The 21706-nt window shown below is 44.2% G+C and overlaps 1 protein-coding gene across 1 annotated transcript in view; it reads right to left on the bottom strand.

Annotated features, from left to right (window-relative positions):
• The window catches only part of ATP8B1 (ATPase phospholipid transporting 8B1), a 114345-nt gene that overhangs the window by 45968 nt on the left and 46671 nt on the right, over positions 1–21706 (bottom strand). Inside the window, exon 2 of the mRNA XM_081078402.1 lies at positions 12305–12507. Coding sequence (XP_080934528.1) covers positions 12305–12485 — 181 coding nt within the window. The 5' untranslated portion in view covers positions 12486–12507. The remainder of the gene's footprint in view (positions 1–12304; positions 12508–21706) is intronic.

Here is a 21706-nt window from a genome sequence, read left to right as displayed (position 1 = left end):
GACAACAGCAGAGGGTGTCTCCCACACTGTGCTTTCAGCCGTGTGACACATGGAATTAATGCACAGTAGGAATGCATGCGTGGGCACACACTTGCACATGTGTATGTGTATGTATGGCTATAGATGGGCACATGTTTGGAAGTATTCTTTGCACATACACATGAGTGTATATCTCTGGAAGGACATTTGAGAAACTGGCAACAGCCGTCAAACATGCTTAATAACTATTTGTGAAACTATTAATATATGCTTGTGTTTTATGCACTTTTTAGTATTTAAAAATATAGGAAAACAAATCAAAAAGGAGGCAAGAATAGGCTAAAAAGAAAGGTAGTGATAGAAGGGAAATAGCCCAGATGCAGATGACAGCAAAAAGAATTCAGCATAGGTGGATGGGAGAAGCCGTGACCTAACAGTGGGCTGAGGCAAGCATTCGTTAGGGGCTCCGGATGGTGTAGCATGGGAGGCATGGTCAGGGGCAGAGGCATGAAGAAGAGCAGTGTGCCTTGTGTGCTCGTCCCTCCTGCTGTCAGGAGGGGTTCTACCTCTCTTGAGTCACTGCTACATATCAGTCACTGAGCCGTACACGTACTGCGTCCTTCCACTCTAACCTGGGCACAGAACAGCCAACAGGCCACAAGGGGTAGGACCAAAGGTGAGACTTAACAAATAATAAAATGAACCCCGCCCAGGGAAAATTAATGGAGTTCATTCCCCTCGGAAGAGTACATTCTTAGATTAGTCTTCCTAGATTAGGCTCAACTTTTATGCCACACTCACAGTCTCCTAAATATGGAGAAAATGCAGGTCAGCAGCAATAATATTCTTGGCAGCAGTGGTTCTCCAAGTGAGGGTTCCAGATCAGCTGCGTCATCTGAGAACTTGTAAGAAATGCAATTCTCGGGTACCACCCTGGAACCAGCATATCAGGAACTCTGGGAGTGGGCTGGCAATGTGTTTTCTCAAGCCCTCCAAGTGATTCTCACACACACTCACGTTTGAGAACCACTAATTTGGAACAAGGTAGAGCTAGAACCCATTTCCAAGAAAAACCATCTATCCATCAGACACAGTCCCTACTTCAAGGAGCCCGTTGTCTTGCCAGGTTGCGGGAGACAGACACCTAAGCACATACATCAGTGGAAGACAATGTAACGATAAAGATAAACACTTGGCAATATTAAAATTCTAAGGAACAGTAGGGGATGGTGATGTCTGGAAACACTTGTTGGAAGAGGTGCCCGTTGAGTGGGCTCTTTAAAACTATCCCAATATTATACCTGTACAGGGAGAGGAGAGGGGTCAAAGGGCATTCTAGGCATAGATACAACAGCACCTAAAGCACAAAGGCAGCGAAGCCTGGCCTGGGTTCAAATGCAAAGAGCTGGGTGTCAGGGGACCACAGAGTGGTTCCCAGGAGAGGACCTGCAAGCTAGGCCGATGGATGGGGCATGGCCAAGTGCATGCCAAGTGCAGGGGAGACCTTATGGGGCTCAGCCGGGGAGTGGCACGGTTAGACGGTGGTTGACCGGTCACACTAGCGTCAGCGAGCCGGATGTGTTTGAAAGGAACAGTCTAGAGGCAGCGACTACTATAGTCATGGAAGGCAGAACTGATGAGAGCATATGCCAGAACTAAGGGATTGGAAAGAGAGAGAACACAGATTCAAGAACTACAGAAGGACGGCTGACTGAATGTGGGCAAGAAAACAATGAGAAAAAAAGAAACAAACAAAGTGAACTCCAGGATGGTCCTTTGGGTGGCTGGACGGACAGAGGCACCACAGATGAGTTAGAGAATGGAGGAGGGGTGCCTAGTGGGGAGGACAGTGCCTCTTGATGTGGTGAACTGAGGATGCCTGTAGGATACCTGGATGGAAACATCCAGGAGCTGTAAAATCAAATCTGGAACTCCAGACGGAGGTGCAGGCCAGAGACACAGATCTGAGGGTATCCGACGTTCAGACGCTAGCTGAAAGCATGAGCATGAATGGATCACATCGGAAGCGAGGGAGGAGGCAGAGCAGCGAGCCAAGAGTGGACGGAGATGTTTCAGCAGTGGGTGGAGGAGGAGGAATCCACGAAAGTCTGCGAGGCTCAGGGAGAAGCCAGGGGAACCGGTGTTACAGAGTGAGAGGGCGTGAGCAAGAGTGTAGCTGTGCCCAGCAAGAAAGGACAAAGATACCCAGCGATTTGGTGATCAGATAATCACATCAGCGCCCTTATCGAGGTGAGTTTCTGGAAGGGAGCTCAGTAGAAGGTGTTTTTAGAATGGGGAGACTGAAGAAGCCAGGAGGGGTTTGGTTAATGAGATAGGAAGAGAGGCAATGGCTGGGGGTGGGGGACTGTAGAGAGGCGGGATGGGTGGTCTCCTCCTCCTCCCCGGGTGAGTGGCTGAGAAAGATGCGTGAGTTTTTGAGTCATGAAGCATAAGGTGGCGCAAAGTGGGACCTTTAGGACAGTAGTAACGGTAGGAATGGTTGTTTGAGAAAAATGGAAAAAAGAGCTAACGATGGGCAGGTAAGAGGTCAGAATCAAGAATCAATCGTGTCAACCTGCTTGATGGTGTGGTGTTTGCTAGCATTCAGCTCTGTGGCCAAAAAAACCCAATACTCATTAATAGTAGTGGGTGGAGGAGTGATTGAAAGCCAAGCAAAAGGCCAAATGCTGCACTTGGCTGTGAAAAGAAAAGAAAAACCACCCAACTTCACTCCTTGTTCCCGGCTCTTGCAACACAAAGCGGGGACCAGCTGTGTCACCAGAGATCTGGTTAGAAATGCAGAGCCTCAGGCCACACCCCAGACCTCCAGCACCAGAATCAGCATTTTCACGAGATCCCAGATGGCTTCCTATGTACCTGGACTGCTCTCGATCCTAACAGAATTCCCAAGATGGTGTTTTTTTTTTAAACATACCCCAACGCCCTGGGCTCTACTCTCAGGGGTTCCTGCTGTAGTCTGGGGCGAGCACAGCAAAGGTCCCAGGCGGCCCTAATATGCAGCCAAGGTTGTGATCCACTGTCCAAGACAGGTGTTTCTCAGTCTTTCTCCTGCCTCCTCACACCTGAGGGTGACCAAGCCGCCCAACCGTATGCTTCGTCACTGGAGCACTACACTGCAGGGTTTGAGCAACGCAGCCCTTTGGGTTTTCAACTGTCTTTTGAAATAAATGCCCCTCACTCCCATTGAGAATCCTGGGGACCTCGTTAACAGATTCTGATTGGCTGGGCTGGGAGGAGCGGGAGGTTCTGCATTTAATGAGCACCCCAGGGAGGCTACCATGTTTCCCTGAAAATAAGCCCTAACCGGAAAATAAGCCCTAGCATGATTTTTCAGGATGACGTCCCCTGAACATAAGCCCTAATGCCTCTTTTGGAGCAAAAATTAATATAAGACCCAGTCTTATTTTCAGGGAAACACAGTAGCTAGTGGACCACCATGTGTTGAGGAGCAGGTGTGCTAGGTAGGGCATGAGATGGACTTTTCTACTGATGTGAAGTTGAAACTGGTGGAATTCATTTTGAAACATGGATTCTCCCATTGTCGCACTCCAGACGTACTCTATTGGCATCTCCAGGAACTGGGCTTGGGCACCTTTGGAGTTTTAAAAGCCCCACATGTAATTTTGATACAGCAGCAGGGTTGAGCACCCCCAATGATTCCAAGATGACTGTCCTCCTACGGTGCCTCTATCATTAAAAACCTACTTTAGAGGTTCCAAGCTCACAGTAAGAAAAACAAAAGCCGCATTAGGTCTCCATGAGCAAGAGTTTCCCGCTCGAGGTTTGGTCATAAATGACATTACTCAAAAGCAAGTTCTGTAGTATAATGAGATGGTAGAGTGCCGCCACCCCTCCCCCATTACAAATCACCCAGGAATCCCCCACCCCCACCCCTACACACATACACACACACACCCTTTATTTCACAAGCTTCCACTGTGAAATTTCACTGTGCTATTCTCCAGGCTGAAGTGGTGGAAGGCAGTCTAGGGCTAATTAGAGAAAGAAGTAAGTAGTCAGAGTGGAATTTCCAGATGTTAGGTATGGTCAAAAATGCAAAATGCATTTAATTGAAGGGAAAAACAGCTCCTCAGCACATTTCAAGGATTTCCTAGCATCTACATATTTCAATTGACTAGCTTAATCTATGTTTTGATTTCAGATAAAAATTAATTCTCACCTGAAACTAATATAAAATAATAATGAATGTCAACTGTAATTGAAAAATAAAAAAATAATAAAAATTTAGGATAAAAAAATTAATTCATAGATGCTCTAGAGAGCCACATCCTTAACTCCAGATTCTTCTCTGAGAGAGCACTTTCCCTTGGTTTATGGCTACATCTGCTTTGCTGATACCACATCTAGTTTGAAGTGATACTGAGAGACAGAATTTCCTCTCTGTCCTGAAGCTAATGTAGCGATTCCATCTGAAATACTGTCAGCTAAAATGATCATTTCGCCCCTGAAAAAAATTCTGAGTTGGAAAATACTTAAAGCAATGTAGTTTTATATTTTTAAGCACAGAGAACAACCCAACCCAGTCAAGAAGAAAGCTCTTTGGGAGACGGCCTCTAATGAATGAGGAGAGGCCATTCAGAGGAGACTGCAGAGCCCACCCACTGCTCACAGGGGCACACACATGCTTCCTACAAACTGCTCCACCAGTGGCTTAGCGTGCCCCACATGACCTTGTTCACAGTATTATTTAGCTTAAAAAATAAAGATAAGGGATGCTGTAGCCTCTGTCTGAATCATCTCCAGGTCCAAGATGAGGAATCTGAATCTGTCAGATCTAACATGCAGGAGTTGCATGTCGTTGCTAACCTCACAAGCACAGGAATGTATGCAGATGGAGCCTGTGTATACCCTGGGAAGCCCAGGTGCTGATGACAGCTGTGTGGCGCTGCAGGTGTGGGTGTGGGGGTGCACGAGAGCTTATGGAGGGCGTGGGGGCAGGTACTCCTCTCCTAAAGCCTTTACCTGAACTCCCCTCTCCCTAATATGCCACTTACATGGGTCCAGGAAAACCCAAAAGTTGATCAACTATTCTCACTAAGGATTGCAGTCTGGAGAATGAGAGCTCAGTGCTATTACCTTGTGGTTAAGAATTTAAAATTCTGTCACTTCCCAGGGACAAGGCTGCACCATTCTTGGTCATTTCTTTATCCTATATTTCTAATTGCCAGCCAGCCAGCAGCACAAGCAGATGTCCCGTAAATATCCACAACTGATCAGGTTTAAAACAAGCACCCTCCCCTTGACTTACAAAGGGGCTTCTCCTCCTACCCCTGCCATTACTCATCCCCACAAACATCTGTTAACCACTGAGGCAGAAAACACTTTCCAAAGATGGCTGAAACAGTATCCTCCATCCTGCAATGTGACCTTGTTACTCCCTCATCGAGAAGTGGAATCTGATTTCCCTTCCCTTGAATCAGGGCTAGCCTCAGTGACCCTCCTGTAACCAAGACAAATAGCATGAGTGCTGCTGCCTGAATTCCTCCACTGGCTTCTGCTTTGATCTCTTGGGGCACTATTTCTCCAGGTGGTCCCTCTTAGGACTCTCCCACCATTGCAGCCCAGCGCCATGCTGGGAGAAACCACAGCCACGCGAGAGGGTGCTGCCATCGGAAGACACAGTTGAACCTTTGAGTCATCCAGCTCAGGTGCCAGAAGAGAAAGGAGTGAAAAAGCTTCCATATGATTCCAGGCCACAACCGTTCAAAACACCTCAGTTGTTCAAGCCTTCGCAGCTGAGGTCCCAGACATCCTAGAGCAGAAGGAAGCCATACCCACTGTGCTCTGTCTGAATTCCTGACGCAGAATCTGTGAACATCATGAAATAGTCATTTTCTGCCAGTAAGTTTGGAGTGGGTTTTTTTTTGTTTTGTTGTGTGTGTGTGTGTTTTAATGCAGCAATACTTAACTAGAATACCCATTGGGGTGCCTAAACCAGAAATTACTCCTCAGGCCTCCTTTTAACCTCGACCCTCAGATCAAATAGGACTTGAGAATGCCGAATCCTTAACGTATATCATGATTCCCTCCGTCCTGGCCATCTTGGTTTAGGTCCTCACCACGTTTTACTTGAATTATTGTTTACTCCCTTCTCCCCACTTCTGACAACATAGGATTTCTAAAATAAATTCATGTACCCAATAAATATTTGTTGAGTGCCTGTTATGCGCTCTGCATGGGATAAATGTGGCCTCACTTCTCATGAAGCCAACAGTCTGGTGGGGGAAAGCTTCATTAGTCACAGAGTCATTCAAGGACATAATCATAAATGACCTCAGGGGAATGAAGGGAGGTGCAAGGGGCTCTGGGATCATACAACAAGGGGCGTCCTCAGGCTGGGGGTGGGGTCCGAGAAGGCTTCTGTAAGGAGGTGACCCTTACATTGAGACCTGAAGGAGCTGGTCACAGGGCAGGGACTGCCCTAGGGAGTGGGAAGAGTGAATGGAAAGTCGTGAAGGAGAGAAAGGCTTGCATGAATCAAGAACTGAAGGTAGGAGATGGTGGATGGAGCATGGTGAGTGAGGCTGCAAGCTGCAGTCAACCAGCTCAGTTGGGATAGGAGGACAGGGCCAAATCACATGGGCCGGAGCAGCCAAGGGAGGGAGCTGCAATCAGATTCCAAGTACAATGCAGTGTCTTTCCATGATGAAGACTGGATTGAGAGGAGCAAACACGGCTGTGCAGAGGCTGTAGTGGGAGGAGGCCACTACACACCTTAGCATGTTATTTGCAGCCTAAAGTGCTTTAATGGCTCCCTGGGGCCTTCAGGAAGTATCCAAACTCTTCAGCATGGCCACCATCCTACCTCATCACCTAGGCTCCAAGAATGACATGCAATTCCCTGAACTCTCAGCTCCTTGGAGCCTTCCTTTACACTGCCCAAGCCTGGAGTGTCCTACTCCTGAGACCACTGGGGTCAATTTACCTCTCACACTTATTCAAGAGTCACCCCGGGGATCTGCACCTTCAGGAAGCCTTCCCTGCTCACCTGGCTCCCCACTCATACTTCTGATGAAGCATGCCAACACATTCAATCACAAATGCCCACCAAGCATCTCCAAATGCCAGGCCCAGAGCCTCGTGTCCTGACACCAGCTCAGAGTGAGACAGATTGGACTCTGGGGCCTTGTAGCACTAGCTGAGTAGCTGTTAGATGGGCAACATACAACCAGTCACTCAGTTTTTAAAGTGCTGACAAGGAGGTGAGTGAAGGGAGGTGATCCTCCCTTCTCATAATATTCTCATTTCCCCAAGCTTAATTTCAGTTCCTCCACATGCCACCTTTCCTCCTGCCACAGAACCTCTGTATGTGGTCCCCTATTCCGGACCCTCTTGCCTCTCACTTCCCTAATTAAATCCTCCTTATCTTTCACTTGGCAGCTGAGGCAGGACTTTTTTTACAAGGAAGCTGTCCCTGACCCCCATCCAGGGCAGATTCCTTTGTCACAGCTCTTGCAGGGAACCACAGGTCAATCTATTTAAAGACTAAGTCATTGCATGAGTGAGGCTCTTTTTGTGAGCTTTTGTTTTGTCCCCATAGTTTTATATTTGTATGGGTGGACTTTTCCCCAAATATAGTTTTCTGCCTTTAAATAGACTTTTGTCTTGACTGCCTGCTGGTGTGCTGAACTATCTGCGACTCAGTCAAAGGTTTTATCTGAAAAAAAACCACTGGGGCAGAGGAAAGCCTGCGGGTGGGGTTAGCATGCGTCCACAGGTTGGCAAACAAAGAGAAGGCTGTATTAAAGGGAAAGGTCATCCCAGGAGCAGGGATGACGCTAAATCACCAAAATTTTCCTCAATATGTGGGCAAATTTATTGCTGGTAAAATTAACTGTTCGTCATTCCATTCATCTCTCCATCCATTCATTGTACTTGAATTTAGGAACAGAAGGATCTGTTAAAAAGAATGACTCTGGGGGTGGCTGGTTGGCTCAGTTGGTTAGAGCGCAGTGCTTATAACACCAGCGTCGCTGGTTCGATTCCCACATGTGCCAGTGAGTTGCGTCCTCCACAACTAGAGTGAAAACAACGACTGGATTTGGAGCTGAGCTGTGCCCTCCATAATTAGATTGAAAAAAACGATGACTTGACTTGATGAGTCCTGGAAAAACACACTGTTCCCCAATATTTCCCAATTAAAAACAACAAAAAAGAATGACTCTGCAGCTTTAGCCTGAAGGGTCCAGGAGAATCTGAATATCCCAAAGGGAAGCAGACGGATCAAGAAGAAGATTTGATGATGAAAAGATGAGAGAGTAGATGATGAGTGGGGGGTAGATAACTTAGGTTTGATACGAAAGACATTAAGGAAGGAATTGGGGTGTGTGTATGTGTATGGGTGATAATATCTAATATTTATTGAATGCTTACTGCATGCTTAAAATTGTTTTAAGTCCTTTACAGTTATTTTCTGATTTAATCCTCACAATCCCCCAATAAAATAGATGCTAATTTTATTCCCATATTACAGATGAGGACACTGAGGCACAGAGAGAAGTCTTCTCCTCAAGGTCACACAACCAGAAAGCGGGGCAGCCAAAGCTGAAACCAACATAGTTCACATCCAGTCTCCTCCCCCATTCCCACCACATACATTATGTCTCAGAGTCACTCACAGAGATGTGGTACATGAAGCCGATTAAAGGGAATTAGCCTGCCAAAGGAAGGCCTAGAGAGAGAAAACAGAGTCTGAACGGAAATGCGAACATTTTAAGGGTGGGAGGAAGAGTAGCCAGAAGGAAGGAGAAACGGCAGTGCTGGGACAAGAGGGTGTCATGACCTGCCAAGGAGGTCAGCATTTCCTGAAGGAGAAAAGGTCAAGCACTTCAGGGAAAAACAGAGACTGGGAGAAGATGATTGACAAAAAGCTCACTGGACCTGGCACCGGGGTTCTTGGCAACCTTTAATAAGGTGGCGGGCGGCCCACGGAGGGGAGGAACCCAAAGGAACAGGAGGATGTGGTGGGAGAGAAACTGGTTTCTAGAAGCTTGGCCATGAGACCAGGGGACAGACACCAGCCAGAGGCAGCAAGCAGGATTCGGGTAAGATGCAGCTGTGAGTGTATTTGTAAGCCAGCCAGAGTGGGAAGATGGGAGAGTTCATTAATAAAGCAACGTGGCTAAGGAGGCAGGAGACAGCTTTCTCATTCCGTCCCAAGGCTCAGAAAAAGGAGCCAATTTGCACTGATCCAGGAACCCTCTCCGGAGCTCGTATTTCTTCCCAACGACTTCATCTCTAACCTGGCTCCTGACTGTCACAGAATTACCCAAGGGCTTGACCTCAGTGACACCAAGACAGTGGGATCATAAGCAAAATAAACAAGCAAACAAAAAACCCCCAGCATTCTAAAGTCAAGGAATTTAAGGAACCGATGGCTGAATAAAATTCAACTGGTTTCTTTAAAGCCCAAACTTCTTGGATACTTTTATGCTAATGGACGACCTTAAACTGAAGAACAGGATAAAGAATTCTGAGTTTCTCGTTGCAGGTGCTTACACAGTCTTCGTGTCCTGGAGCATCTGGCAGAACTAGTGTTTCCCAGAACACACTCTAGGAAATACTGTCCTCGTGTATCCATCAGGAAAGAAGGATGTTCGTCCCATAGCATGGAAAACATCCCCACTGGTTTTCGTCTGTTTTTGCTCAAAGTGAACTACCGGAAAAGTTCCTTTAGCATAACTTGTGGGCTTCTCTCTTCCTCCACGGCATATTTCACCTGCACGTTTTCCCTTGTTCTCGCTCTTCACGGCACACAGTAAATGTCCTTCACCTGAGAAGCACTTGTGATGGACGGTTTCTCTCGTGAACACTAAAGCTCAGCTGGTCTAGGGCATCTTTAAAAAAAAGAAAACCAACTTTCTGTACTAAGGTGCTATTGTTAAAGAAACAAATGTGGGCCACGCATTTTTAGGCCCTGTTCTGCTGTGATGGGTACTGGCCCCTGGTGTTACTCGGCCCAATGGCACTTCACACTGATTCACGCTCTAAAGAATGGCCTTCTTTGAAGAAAATTGTCCTTCATGTAAAATGTCAAGACAGACAGATGATGGTTAACGAGAGCAACAATAACCATGATTGAGAATACGCCCAAGTGAGAATATGAAAAAAAAGTTAAGAAAGGGGAAAAGGGGGTACAGAGGAAGACGGGAGGGAAGGAGAGAGGAGAGGAAGCAGACTGGTTGGGGGTGCCAGGCAGAAGTAGGAAGTGGGTGGGGGTGGAGAGGTCTAGTGGGAAGGGCAGATAGAGGTGTTTTTGAAAAGTCACAGCCAAAGTCCTTTGACAGGGGTTGAGAGACATGAGAAACACCAAATTCTTTTAGAAATAGAAGCCACTGCTGGAAAAGATGAAGGGCCAAGACCAAGCCTGAGTTCCCTCAATACCTGTGTTTTGACCTCCACACTGAACGGTCAGGAAAGAGCCCTGAGCGCCAGAAAGTGAAGGTGTACTTGGAAAAAACCAGAGCTGAGGGCTTCCACCCCCTACGTGCTTGCCTGACATTTCTCCAGCCACCCAACCCCAGTCAGTCCCTCTGCTGCGTCGTCACCCACAGAGCTGATACCGTGGCAGCAAGCACCAACAGCAAAGTTCACCCTTCACCCCTCTGAGTCACCTCTCTGCCAATTCATCAGATACTCACATAGGGCAGAGATTCTAAGATTGTGATATGAAACTTAGGACAGTGGGGGAAGGAATGAGGAAGAAACATGTTATTCACTATTTGGGCAATCAGCTAGAACTCCCTTGCTAACCTGTTGGGCTACTTCAGCTCTATCTCCATTCGACCAATATCCAGTCTGGACCTGTTATGACAAAGGCCACATTCCTGTTCAGATTGGCAGTGATTCCATTTTAATATCGTTCAATTATCATGATTTCAGTACTTTCTACTTAGAAGCAGAACGCATTGAAGCTTAATACTCAATAGCTTAACATTACAGCCAGAAACCCACAGTAAGGTCTAAAAAGTCTACATGCTTGATGTGGAAAGCTGAGGAGAGGCAACTGATATACACTAATTAATGGCCTCCACAGGTTTCAGAGACTGTGGTGGGAGGGGGCCCACGTGGACACGTGCACTCACCAACATCCAGAACCTCCCCACCTAGAAGAGCTGAAGAGCGGCATCATTTGACCAGACCAGTAGTAATCACTACCTAAATCAGATTCCATGCCTTATCACTTTTTCTACAGGTGAAAACTGTTTGGAAACCTCACCCCCCACACACACCGTCACCCCCCCCCCAAAAAAAAACAAACCCAGCTTAACCAGGAAGCAGAACCCGGAAGGAATGGTGAGGGGCAAGGAGTGACATGAGGAAAAGCAGACTTCTGGGAGACCTAGGGGGGCAAACCAGCTATGATGGAGACTTTGAGGAAATTGGATAAAGCCAGAGGTTATTCTGATAGAGGCTGTGGAGAGGTGTGTCTGGAGAGTCTGAAACAGATCAATTTCATGGAGATTTCTGTGAATGGGAAACTGAAGTTATTCAGCTGGAATTCGAGGGATCTTGAGGAAACATTTTCAACTTGGAACAAGTCTGGAATCCAAAGAGAAAAGGATCAGCTTCCTCATGGAGCAGAAAAGCTACATTTATTTGTCAGGGTAAGAGAACCAGAAGGAAATGAAACAGAAAAGCCACAGGGGAAAAAGCATAATCATAAAACTAAGGTACGTTCTGTTATCCTAAAAGGCGGACTGTCTGTGGTCATTTTCAGGAAACAGCAGTAGAGCTGAGTAATTGCAACAGAGACCGTATGGTCTACAGGGCCTGAAATATTTACTCTCTGGCTCCTAAGAGAAAACCACTGGTCTATTCCCTGCCTTGAAAGTGCCCTGATTCTGGGCAGGTAGCTCAGTTTGCTATATAACAGGCTCCACATGGCAAGCAGAGACCTATAAAAAAATTTCCTAGAGAAACAGAGAGCCAAAACCATTTGATATTCACAAATGACCGAACAAAAGGTATGGGAACTCTGAGGCTCCTGGGTGAACTAACAAGTACATTCTCCCATCTACAACTCCCCCCGAAACACAGAGACACTAACTTCTATTTCTTGGCAGAACTGGTCAGATATGGTCGACCAGCCCCACATACTGAGGACGATATGTACTTGTGCTAGCCCATCAACATTCTCCCAACTGCATCCTATGAGAAGAGCAGGAAAAAGCCTCCTGCATGATGTAAAATGGGCCATCTGTCCTTTGCAGCCATTGCCACTGCTCACGTGAGGATGGTCGAGGACAGTGCCTAGTCTCCTGGTCCCAGCTCAGTTAGTTACCTTTTCTGAACGTCTCCCGTCTTTCCTCTGTTTCTCTGTTGACTCGATTCTGTACGGGTTCAACCTCAGGTTCCTGGTCTTCAAGTTCATCTTCTGTTTCATCGTCACTGTAGGGAACCACTTCGTCATTAGGCTGAGAATCCTCCCCAAATGTCGTTTCTGAGTCTCTTTTTGTACTCATTCTGCTGGCAGATTGGAACTACCTGGGTTAAAAGAAAGGGAAACCAGAGTGAATTCTGACCCAATCCCAGTTTTTGGTTGAATATTGCCTGTGTCTGGTTACCATGTCCTTTAAACAAAACCTTATCTTACTAACATGTAAATATGTCTGAATAATGACCCAAAAGTTCAAATTGTCACGCAAATAAAAACAAAACCATTCATTATTGATTAAATGCTTGGGTGAGAATTAACAACAAAAATAGAGCTGCAAAAATTTTTTTAAGGGGGTAGACAAACTTTAAGATTGTGTTTCTGATTGTGCATCTCTACCCAGTGAAATCAATGTAATTAGTTCACAACCAACATTAAAACACAATGAAACAGATTATAAAATGTCAGAGTACAGCAGGCATTATAAGAGTTAGTGCTGTTTGGTGTAACAGTTTACAAAAACGACGCATACACACATTTAATTGCATCGTGGGCCTAATGAAATTGAATTTCTGACGGTGGATTGCTAGCAGAATTTGAAAAATACTTCCCTAAATTATCTGGTTTCTGCTAACATTAATATTCTGAGCCTTTATTCTGATACATTTTCTAGGCAAGCTTAGGCCTCAAATTTTGCTAATGACTTCCTGGGAGTAGTCCCCAGCCAATTTTCCTGCACCATCCACATTTTCTATCTAGAATTTGTGTTTGTGTATATACCACGGTATACAGAGACACTACACAAGTGACAAGGACAACTTTAGCTATATTTATATCAGGAAAATATGTACACAAATATCTCAGGACAGACCTACAGCCTGGTATTATTTACATAAGCATCACGCTGCCACGTACTCAGTATTGTTAAAAATAGCTGCTCATATTTATTTAGCGTTGCCCGCATGCCAGGCTCTGCCTGAAATGCTTTACAGACAGCAGCTCCTTGAAACTTCCCACACCACCGTGGTAAGGGTATAGTATTATTGTCATTCCTACTACAGAGGAGAACAGCAAAACTCTGCAATGTTGAATAACCAGCATGACAATCATTAAAATTTTGCGTCAAAATCAATTGTTTTCCAAGGAGAGATTCTCTATATTCTACTATTATGTTAGTTGGTTACATATTTGAATCGAGTGTGAGTAGCCTTGAGTGGGACTACTGAGCTGATTGTACGCTTTGTACCAAATCTAGCCTCTTGGACATCTAAATTTTTATAGCCATAAGTCTACATCGAGGGAATGTTCCAATAGTTATATGAGGATTTTGTCCAGCGTTATTTAAAATGCTGAAACCCAGAAGCAACCTGGATGTCCAATGATTGGCAAGTGTGTACATAAATTGTGGCTTTCTCATGCGATGGGACAGTGGACCACAATTTAGATCATGAAGAGAAGGGGTTTTAATGACATTGCAAATGTCCAGACATATTAGGTTGAAAGGTGAATGAATGATCCATGTGTACAGCATAGTCCCCATTACTCCACACACATTTATTCATTTTCCAAAATTCCAACAATTGCCATGTATGCTTTTAAGTGAGACGATGCATGTAAAGTGCTCGAGTCAATAGCCTACAGTAAGTCCTCAAATGTTACTCAGTGCTATTGTTAACATTTCCCTAACTAGAAAACTGTTAGTTATAATAACAAATGGAACTGTACGGGGATTTATCCATTGGGGCTGTTCCATGTCCAAAAATCACTTCTAAAACACACCTGCCCCTCACGGGGAGGCAAAATATTCGACTATTATAAAATATGAGCACAGTTAAGCACAGGCATTTTCGGTATAAAACCTGTTAATTGCTATTAACCCTTGTAAATGGCTATTTCTTAGGATTTCACAAGTGTTTAATTGGCCTTATTTGTGGTTTTGTAATATAGTGACTTCTATGCTAGTATTTAAATTTAATACACTCTTAAAAATCCCCAGGCTCTCAAAGGCAAAACTTCCACCGGAAATCTTTCAGAACAAAAATAATAAAGTGGTTACTACTCATTGAGCACTTATTATGTGTGGAGCAGGACAACCCTATGAGGTAAATATTAATATTGTCATCCCATCTTACAGATAAGTAGACTGAGGCTCAGCTGGTGGGTGGCAGGGTCAGGACATAATCTCTCCATTATAGGGGCATATAAAATGTTGAAAAGTCTGAAAGTACCATATAGAAACATTTTGATTGTAGTAAGACATACATAAGATTTACCACTGAAACCATTTTTAAGTGTACAGGTCAGTGTGGCATTAAGCACATTGCATAAAAACACTTTTAAGCGATCACTTCATCATCATTACTGCCACGCATCTCCATGCTTATGTCCCATGTTAAGATTGGATCCAGTCCTTCAAGGTTAAAGAGGACACAAGCAAAAAGAAGTGGACTTGATAAACATGAGTATGTGATCCAAAGTAAGCAAGGCATTGCATAACCAACCACCTCACCACCTGAACGTCCACCGTAGGCCAGATCTACGCAGGCCGACCTGGAAAGCACGGGCAGGGAGCACCAAGCTAAGTGGGAAGCTCCCTGCTGTATGTACATATGTGTGTGTAATGTAGACACACATGGGACTAGTTTAGCTGTGTCATTTTAGGATTACTAAAGGAAAATTAAAAAGAAATCATTTCTTCGAAGCCCTAGCTGATATAAAGCAGTTTCCAGGTCTGAGCCATGATCCCGGTGAGGCCGGCACTCTAGATAATATGGGCTTGGAAATGTTGTAATGTCTCTTACCACCACTCCAGCACATTGCACACACGAGTGCATTTACTCAACCTCCTTAAAGCAAGGTGTAGGCCACTACACTAGGCCCTGGGAACAGACCACTTAGAGACTTCCGGGTTATTGAGGGATACACATAAGTAAACTGTGCAGGACAGCCGTAGTCACTTCTACCCAAACACACACCTCCAAACCATTCCCTCCTCTCCATCTCCATGGCCACCACCCTAATTCAGACTACTGTCATCTTTCCTCTGAGATGCCGCACGTGCAAGCTAACTGGACTTCCTGCAATGAACCTCCACGTGGCCACCAGACTCATGCCATTCTCCCGCACGTTAGTTTCCATTCCTTCCTTCTCGGTGCTCATGAAAGACAACAATTTTCAAGACAAAGACTCAAAAACGATATCCCCCATAGAGGAACGAAACTCCTCAGCCCCCTCTCCACCACCCCCGGACCTGCTCCTCCCTAAGGAAGGGCCCATGATAAACACATTGGTTAGAGCCTGAGCACTAGGTAGGAGGGGTCATGTAACTGTATTACCTGACTTTAGAGCTCAGGATATTGCATGGGTTGTTCCCCACCTCACCATCTCCATGTGGTCAACACCCCAGGACGGGGTCTGCCTTCTGGCAGCTCCCCTCTCTGTTCTGTCCCCCAACAGGCAATTGTCTGGCTAGTGGACTCTAGGCTTTTCTGCAGGCCTGCCTGAAAATAACCTGGGAAGGCTGGGGTAAGAGGGAGAAGGGGGAAGAGTAGGAACTAAGAGGCATCATTTGTCCCAGAGCTTAGTTTGGGGCTTTTCCAGCTTTTAATCAAGTGGTACCTCTTTTCCCATCCTGCCTTCTGTAGTGTTCAGCTCTCTTGGTCATAAACCCCAGAAGACAAGAGGGGCAAATGGCAGGATTTCCAAACTTGAACCCCTAACATCCATTATTTGTCATCTTTGGATGGTTGGCTATGAAATACTTGTGACATGAACGCATATGTGAAATCCTCTGAGCCCTTTGTGGGGAGGAGGCCCTGAAGGAGAGAGCAGAAGGGAACCCAGGCAAAAAGAATCACCTGTCTGCCTTTGCAGAAAAGCCTTTGCAACAGAACTCTGAAGTCAGAAGGAATGAAAGCACAAACTTTTGTTGCTATCACAAGATTTCCAGATTCAAATGAAGGGAAAGTGGGGACCAAGAAAGTTGAGTTTTGCCACTGCTAGGGTATAATCTGTATGCATACACAGCAAGGGGAACTCAGAGGCTGAGAAAGGCCAAGAGTCACTGATCAATGATGTCTTTGTTGTATAACTTAATTCATGTCCAGAGCGACCCAAGCTTAGACAGGAAGTAAGATTCACAATATTCATTTTTGTTCATTCTTTGTCATCTTTTTTTTTTTTTTACAGCTTTTAAAGTCCTCAACAAGAAAGGGTATTTCTGAAATGTGTTTTTTGTTCATTTCATTTGCTTATGATTATTATTAAAGAAAATATAAAATATGTAACATATCATGATATAGTAAATTTGGATGTTATATTTCTGTATGTTCTATATGTTCTGTATGTACATATACTATGTATGTTTATATTATATGCTCGATATTATATAACCAATTACAACTCTGGCCGGCATAATCTAAGATGTCTCCAATGATCCCACCATCTTTTGTATGCCCCCTCCCCATAAGAGCGGGCTGGACACAGTGCCTTGTTTTTAACCCACAGAATACAGCACAGGTAATGGCATGTCTCGCCCAGGATTAGGTTACAAGGGACTGTAACTTCCTTCTTGCCAGCCAGCTCTCCCCTCTTCCTGGCTTTGATAAAGCTGCTGCCCTACAAAGAGGCTCATATGGCAAGAAACGGAGTGAGCATCCGGCCAATAGGCAGAAAGGAACTGGGGTCTTCAGTCCCACACCCCTCACGGAAATGAATTTTGTCCGTGTATGGCATGGTAACTACAGCTAACCATACAGTGTTGCACATTTGAAAGCCACTAAGAGAGTCAATCTTAAAAATTCTCATCACAAGAAAAAAACTGTAACTCTGTGAGGTCGATCTACATAATTGACATAGAAATTTGCATTCGTTTAAGGTGGACAGCATAATGATTTGACTTATGTATATATTGCAAAATGATCACTATGACTGACCTGACAGTGACCATTTCGCAATATTATACACCTTCACCTAATGCAAAATTTATGTCAATTATGGCTCAATAAAACTGGGAAAAAAATTTTTTTTTGAAAAGTGAAACCACCACATGAACTTGGAAGTAGGTCCTTCTTCAGTCCATCCTTCAGATGAGACCGCAGCTTGGGCTGACCCTTAAGTGCAGCCTTGAGAGAGACGCTGCAGCAGAGGAGGCAGTTAAGCTGTGCTCAGATTCCCGTTCCATAGAAACTGGGAGATATCAAATGTGTGATGTTTTTGCTGCTAAGTTTTAAAGTAATTTGTTACGTAAGCAATAGATAATACACATATCATTAATCACAAATAATAATAAGAATTCTATGGTGAGGTACCTAATATGGCCACTAATGCTTCCACCTTATTCTAAAGAAGAGCCCCATCTAAGAGGCAGCACAAATCCCTGTTATCCTACTTAGTCCACACACACGCCGCACCCTGTTTGGAATCTGCCCAATACTCTTGAGACTAAAATCTGACAAGCTTGATGACAGTTGTAATTAGATGGAGAATCTGATGAAGCAAGAGTAATAAAACATATCTAGGATCTAGATTAAATTTAAACTTTATACCGTTATCGAGACATAATTACTGTCCCCAGGACAAACGGGGTTATATTTTTTATTTCCTCCCAAACTGAAGCCTAGGAAACCTAGAAGCATGGAATAACTAACGTAAAACTAAGGGACCATTTTAATATCACAGTTGTGGGGACAAGTCAGCCTGGACCTTTACTTATGATAGAAAAGGCTTCTCTGGGTCCATAGCTTCACCTGTTCTGCAAAAGTCCTCCCCTGTGCCCTCTGCCACACAAAAGACTGACAAACATTTCACATTACGTAACTTCGATGGCTACCAGTGAAAAAGATGCAGGGAAACTCAATACTTGGACCCTTCAGAGAAGGTTATTTTGTGTGTGTGGTTTTTTTTCTGTTAAAACTTAAAGGATTTCTTGATGATAGGTCCAACTCTGCTATGGGCCCCCCAACATCTCCTAATAATGATGATTATTTCTCATTAATATTAGGCAGGCCCTAGCAGTTCCCTACGTATTTTTCACACACATCATCTCACACAATTGTCATGGAATTATTCTGAGATGTGTGGCCAATAGCATTGCCATTTTAGCAATGAGAAAACTGAGGTGGTTAAGGAACTCGCCCAAGGTTATTTCAGTGGTAACCCTGCGATGACGTTGTTAAGTGTAACGTCAGAAGTGGTAACGTCAGACTGGATTCAGCCCCGCTCTCTGCAAAGCCAAATCGGTGTGTGGTGTGGTGCAGTGCACACACCTGGATTCAGACTGGAATTCAAGCTCTGTGGGGGTGGGGCACATCAGCGCCTGCTCCCCCATTGCAAGTGTCAACTGCTTTCCCCTTCCACTTACCAACTTAGAGCCTCACTAGTCACAAGAAAAACCTAGGCAAAGGAAATGGAGAAACTGACCAGCAGAATAGAGCAAACCCTGCGGTCTGCAGACAGGCCTCTCTTACATCAACGAGTGATGGTAAAATTTTAACTGCTTCTCAATTTATTTCACATTAGGGAGTACTTAAGTGAATACTTTCTTGTGAAGTGTTTTGAGCTGGGCAGTATGGGAGTCGCAGAGGGGAACAACAACTCGGATGAATGGGAGGGCGCTTTCCAGGCATGAGGAATAGCTGGGACGCAGATGCAGTAGTGGGAAGTACCAGGCACATGCGCAACTGAGAGATTTAGGGGTGCAAGAGCTGGTGAAAGGCTGGCCGGAGTCACCTTCCCCAGCTCATGAGGCCTTGACAAGGCTTTGTTAATGGGAGCAGAAGAAACCATTGAAAATGTCTGCAAGGAAAGGAATCTGATCTGCACAGCTCTTCAGGAAGATTAATCTGATGGGGCGGGGGCGGGAGGGGGGTGACCAGGAAGGTGAGAGCCAGGCAGGGAGACCATCCAGAGGTCACAGTGGACCCTAAGAATATCCCAGTCACCATTTTGTCATCTGTAAAACCAAGTAGTTTGGTCATATTACTTCTGCAGCCACGATCAGCAACGCTCATAGTGAGTGTAGCTGGAGTAAGAAGGAATCCAGGCTTTAGGAATACAGGAATTAGGGTGGTGGCAAGCAGAAAAAATGTGTTTAAAATTAAGACAGGGTGGGGTTGCCATTCTTTTGTCTGGAAAACTAAGAAAAGAAGTAAACAAAAGACTAGAACTGGTTCCCGAAGGATAATAATGCCAGAATTCCCCCAAATGTTTATTTTGGAGACTCACTCTCAATCCACAATTGTTTTTATAAAAAACACTGAAAGTAACCAGGAGAAAAGCATTGTTATTTTTACATTCAAGTTTCATGCTTACTTGTTAGGGACAATGGTCCCATTTTACTTCGTCAGTATTGTTTTTACGATTAGGTTTTTAAAAATTGTATTCATGCTTAAATAATATAAAATCATAGAGGTTTGAAAGTGACGGCTGCCTGGAAGCAAAACCTCCAAGGTAAAATTTAAAAAAATAAGTCTTTCAAGTTTAATTAATTTTAATGTTTGAAAAGTCATCAACCTATCGATAGATGGCTGCATTTAACAAAGGTTACACTAAAGAAAGATCAAAGAATCAGCATAGTTTGCCAGAACTAAACATAAAACTTAAAATTTTCATTCTACCAAGAGACCATTTATATTCCCCGTTCAGATCCAATAGGAACTGCTGGTTTGAATAAAAGGGTATAGAAGGGGCAGGAGTGAGAAGTAAATGGAAATAATAAACACACAGGGAAAAGATTACTCTTACTAGCAATTCAAAGGCAAACTGATGGAAACATACGATACGTTTTATGCCTGTTAATATTCAATGAGTACATTGAATGCTGGCTGTAGTAAAGCTGAATGAATGCACTCACACACACATCCCTGCTGCTGCTGGCACTGAAATTGGTACATTCCTTATGGCAATATAGCAAAACTTTATGTACCAAGAACAATATAAAGATATTTATAACATGTGACCCAATAATCTCATTTATACAAATGATCCCAGTAGAAATAATTAAATGAGTAAAATAAGTATTCAAATGAAATTTTTTATTGTCATTGTTAGCTAAAAAAGCAGGAATAAAAACCACCTCAAAGTCCTACATGATAATGATTTTATAAATTATGATTTTAGTGTAGCAATTAAAAACAACAGCCATGGAAATAATATTAGTATTGATATTAATATTATTAATATGAAAAGGGGAGAAGACAGAAATCAGAATCGTTTCCTATTACTGCAGCATTGTAAATAACACATATGTATACTTTAGAAAAGAAATTTTGCTCTGAAAGGAAAGATCCACTGTGTATGTTTCTCTTTCCAAAATAATCAGCGATTGAGACCTCCTACCCTCCCCTTGTTGAAGACTACTGAACTGTTACTTATGTGCTGGAATCATTTCATTAAATCCTTACATCACACCCAAAAGGAAGGATTGTCCTCATTTTGCAGGCTCTATAGAGGTTAGGTGACTTCTCCAGGGTCATACAGTGAGAGATCAACCAGGTCTGTTTGCCCCCAAATCTCTTAAAATTTGTCACAGAGCTGTTCAAAGGGGAAGAAAAGTTATATCAGGGTATTACTTTCTTTACTGTCATGCTCACCCGTACTTAATTTACTACCATCCTATCCCTGCCAATGACTACAAAACCAAAAACAGGAGCATGCAAGCTGGTTGGTTTCATCCAGAGGCTGTCTCTGAGCTCAGAGAAGAGATGGTTTGCATGTCAGGGAGGGAGACATGAAACCTATTAATTTTTGTCTTTTGTATCATCGCATCTTCCCAGTATCTCAATAAACCTAAGACTCCAATCCTCTCCTAAAGATCGTGAGATGCCATGAAATCCACTCTGCGTCCATCGTTTCCTCTAGGAAGCCCTGCTGACCTACCTACACTATGTGCAAGTGGAACCCAAACCACTGACCTTCACCAAAGTTACTCTGTGCCTCGTGCACTAAGGACAACAGGCCTCAAGGTCCCTGGGCAGAGGTCCAGTGACAAAGTGATTTATAAAGTTAGTGGTTCCTTATGCCAAAGGTCTGTGACTTGCACTGAACACACAAACTCCTTTACGGTATGTTTTTACATGTAAATGTTTCAAATTTTGCATCTATTCATATGTAAATACGTTTCATATGCACTATGTGTGATTGGCACATCAAGTAGGCTTAGGACACCTTCTTGGTACCTTTTCTAGACACTGCCATGGTTTTATGCCTTGGATTGGTCACAGAGCCTGACTTCTCATCCCATTGGAAAGTTAACACCTTCACAAATTCGGGGTCCCAGAAGTCTAAGGGGAGAAGGCCACATCTGGCGTT

The sequence above is a fragment of the Rhinolophus hipposideros genome (genome assembly GCF_964194185.1).
Source record: "Rhinolophus hipposideros genome assembly, chromosome: 17".
In the NCBI taxonomy this organism is placed as follows: Eukaryota; Metazoa; Chordata; class Mammalia; order Chiroptera; family Rhinolophidae; genus Rhinolophus; species Rhinolophus hipposideros.
The sequence above is the reverse complement of the archived record's forward strand: the minus strand, read 5'-3'. Positions and strand labels throughout refer to the sequence as shown.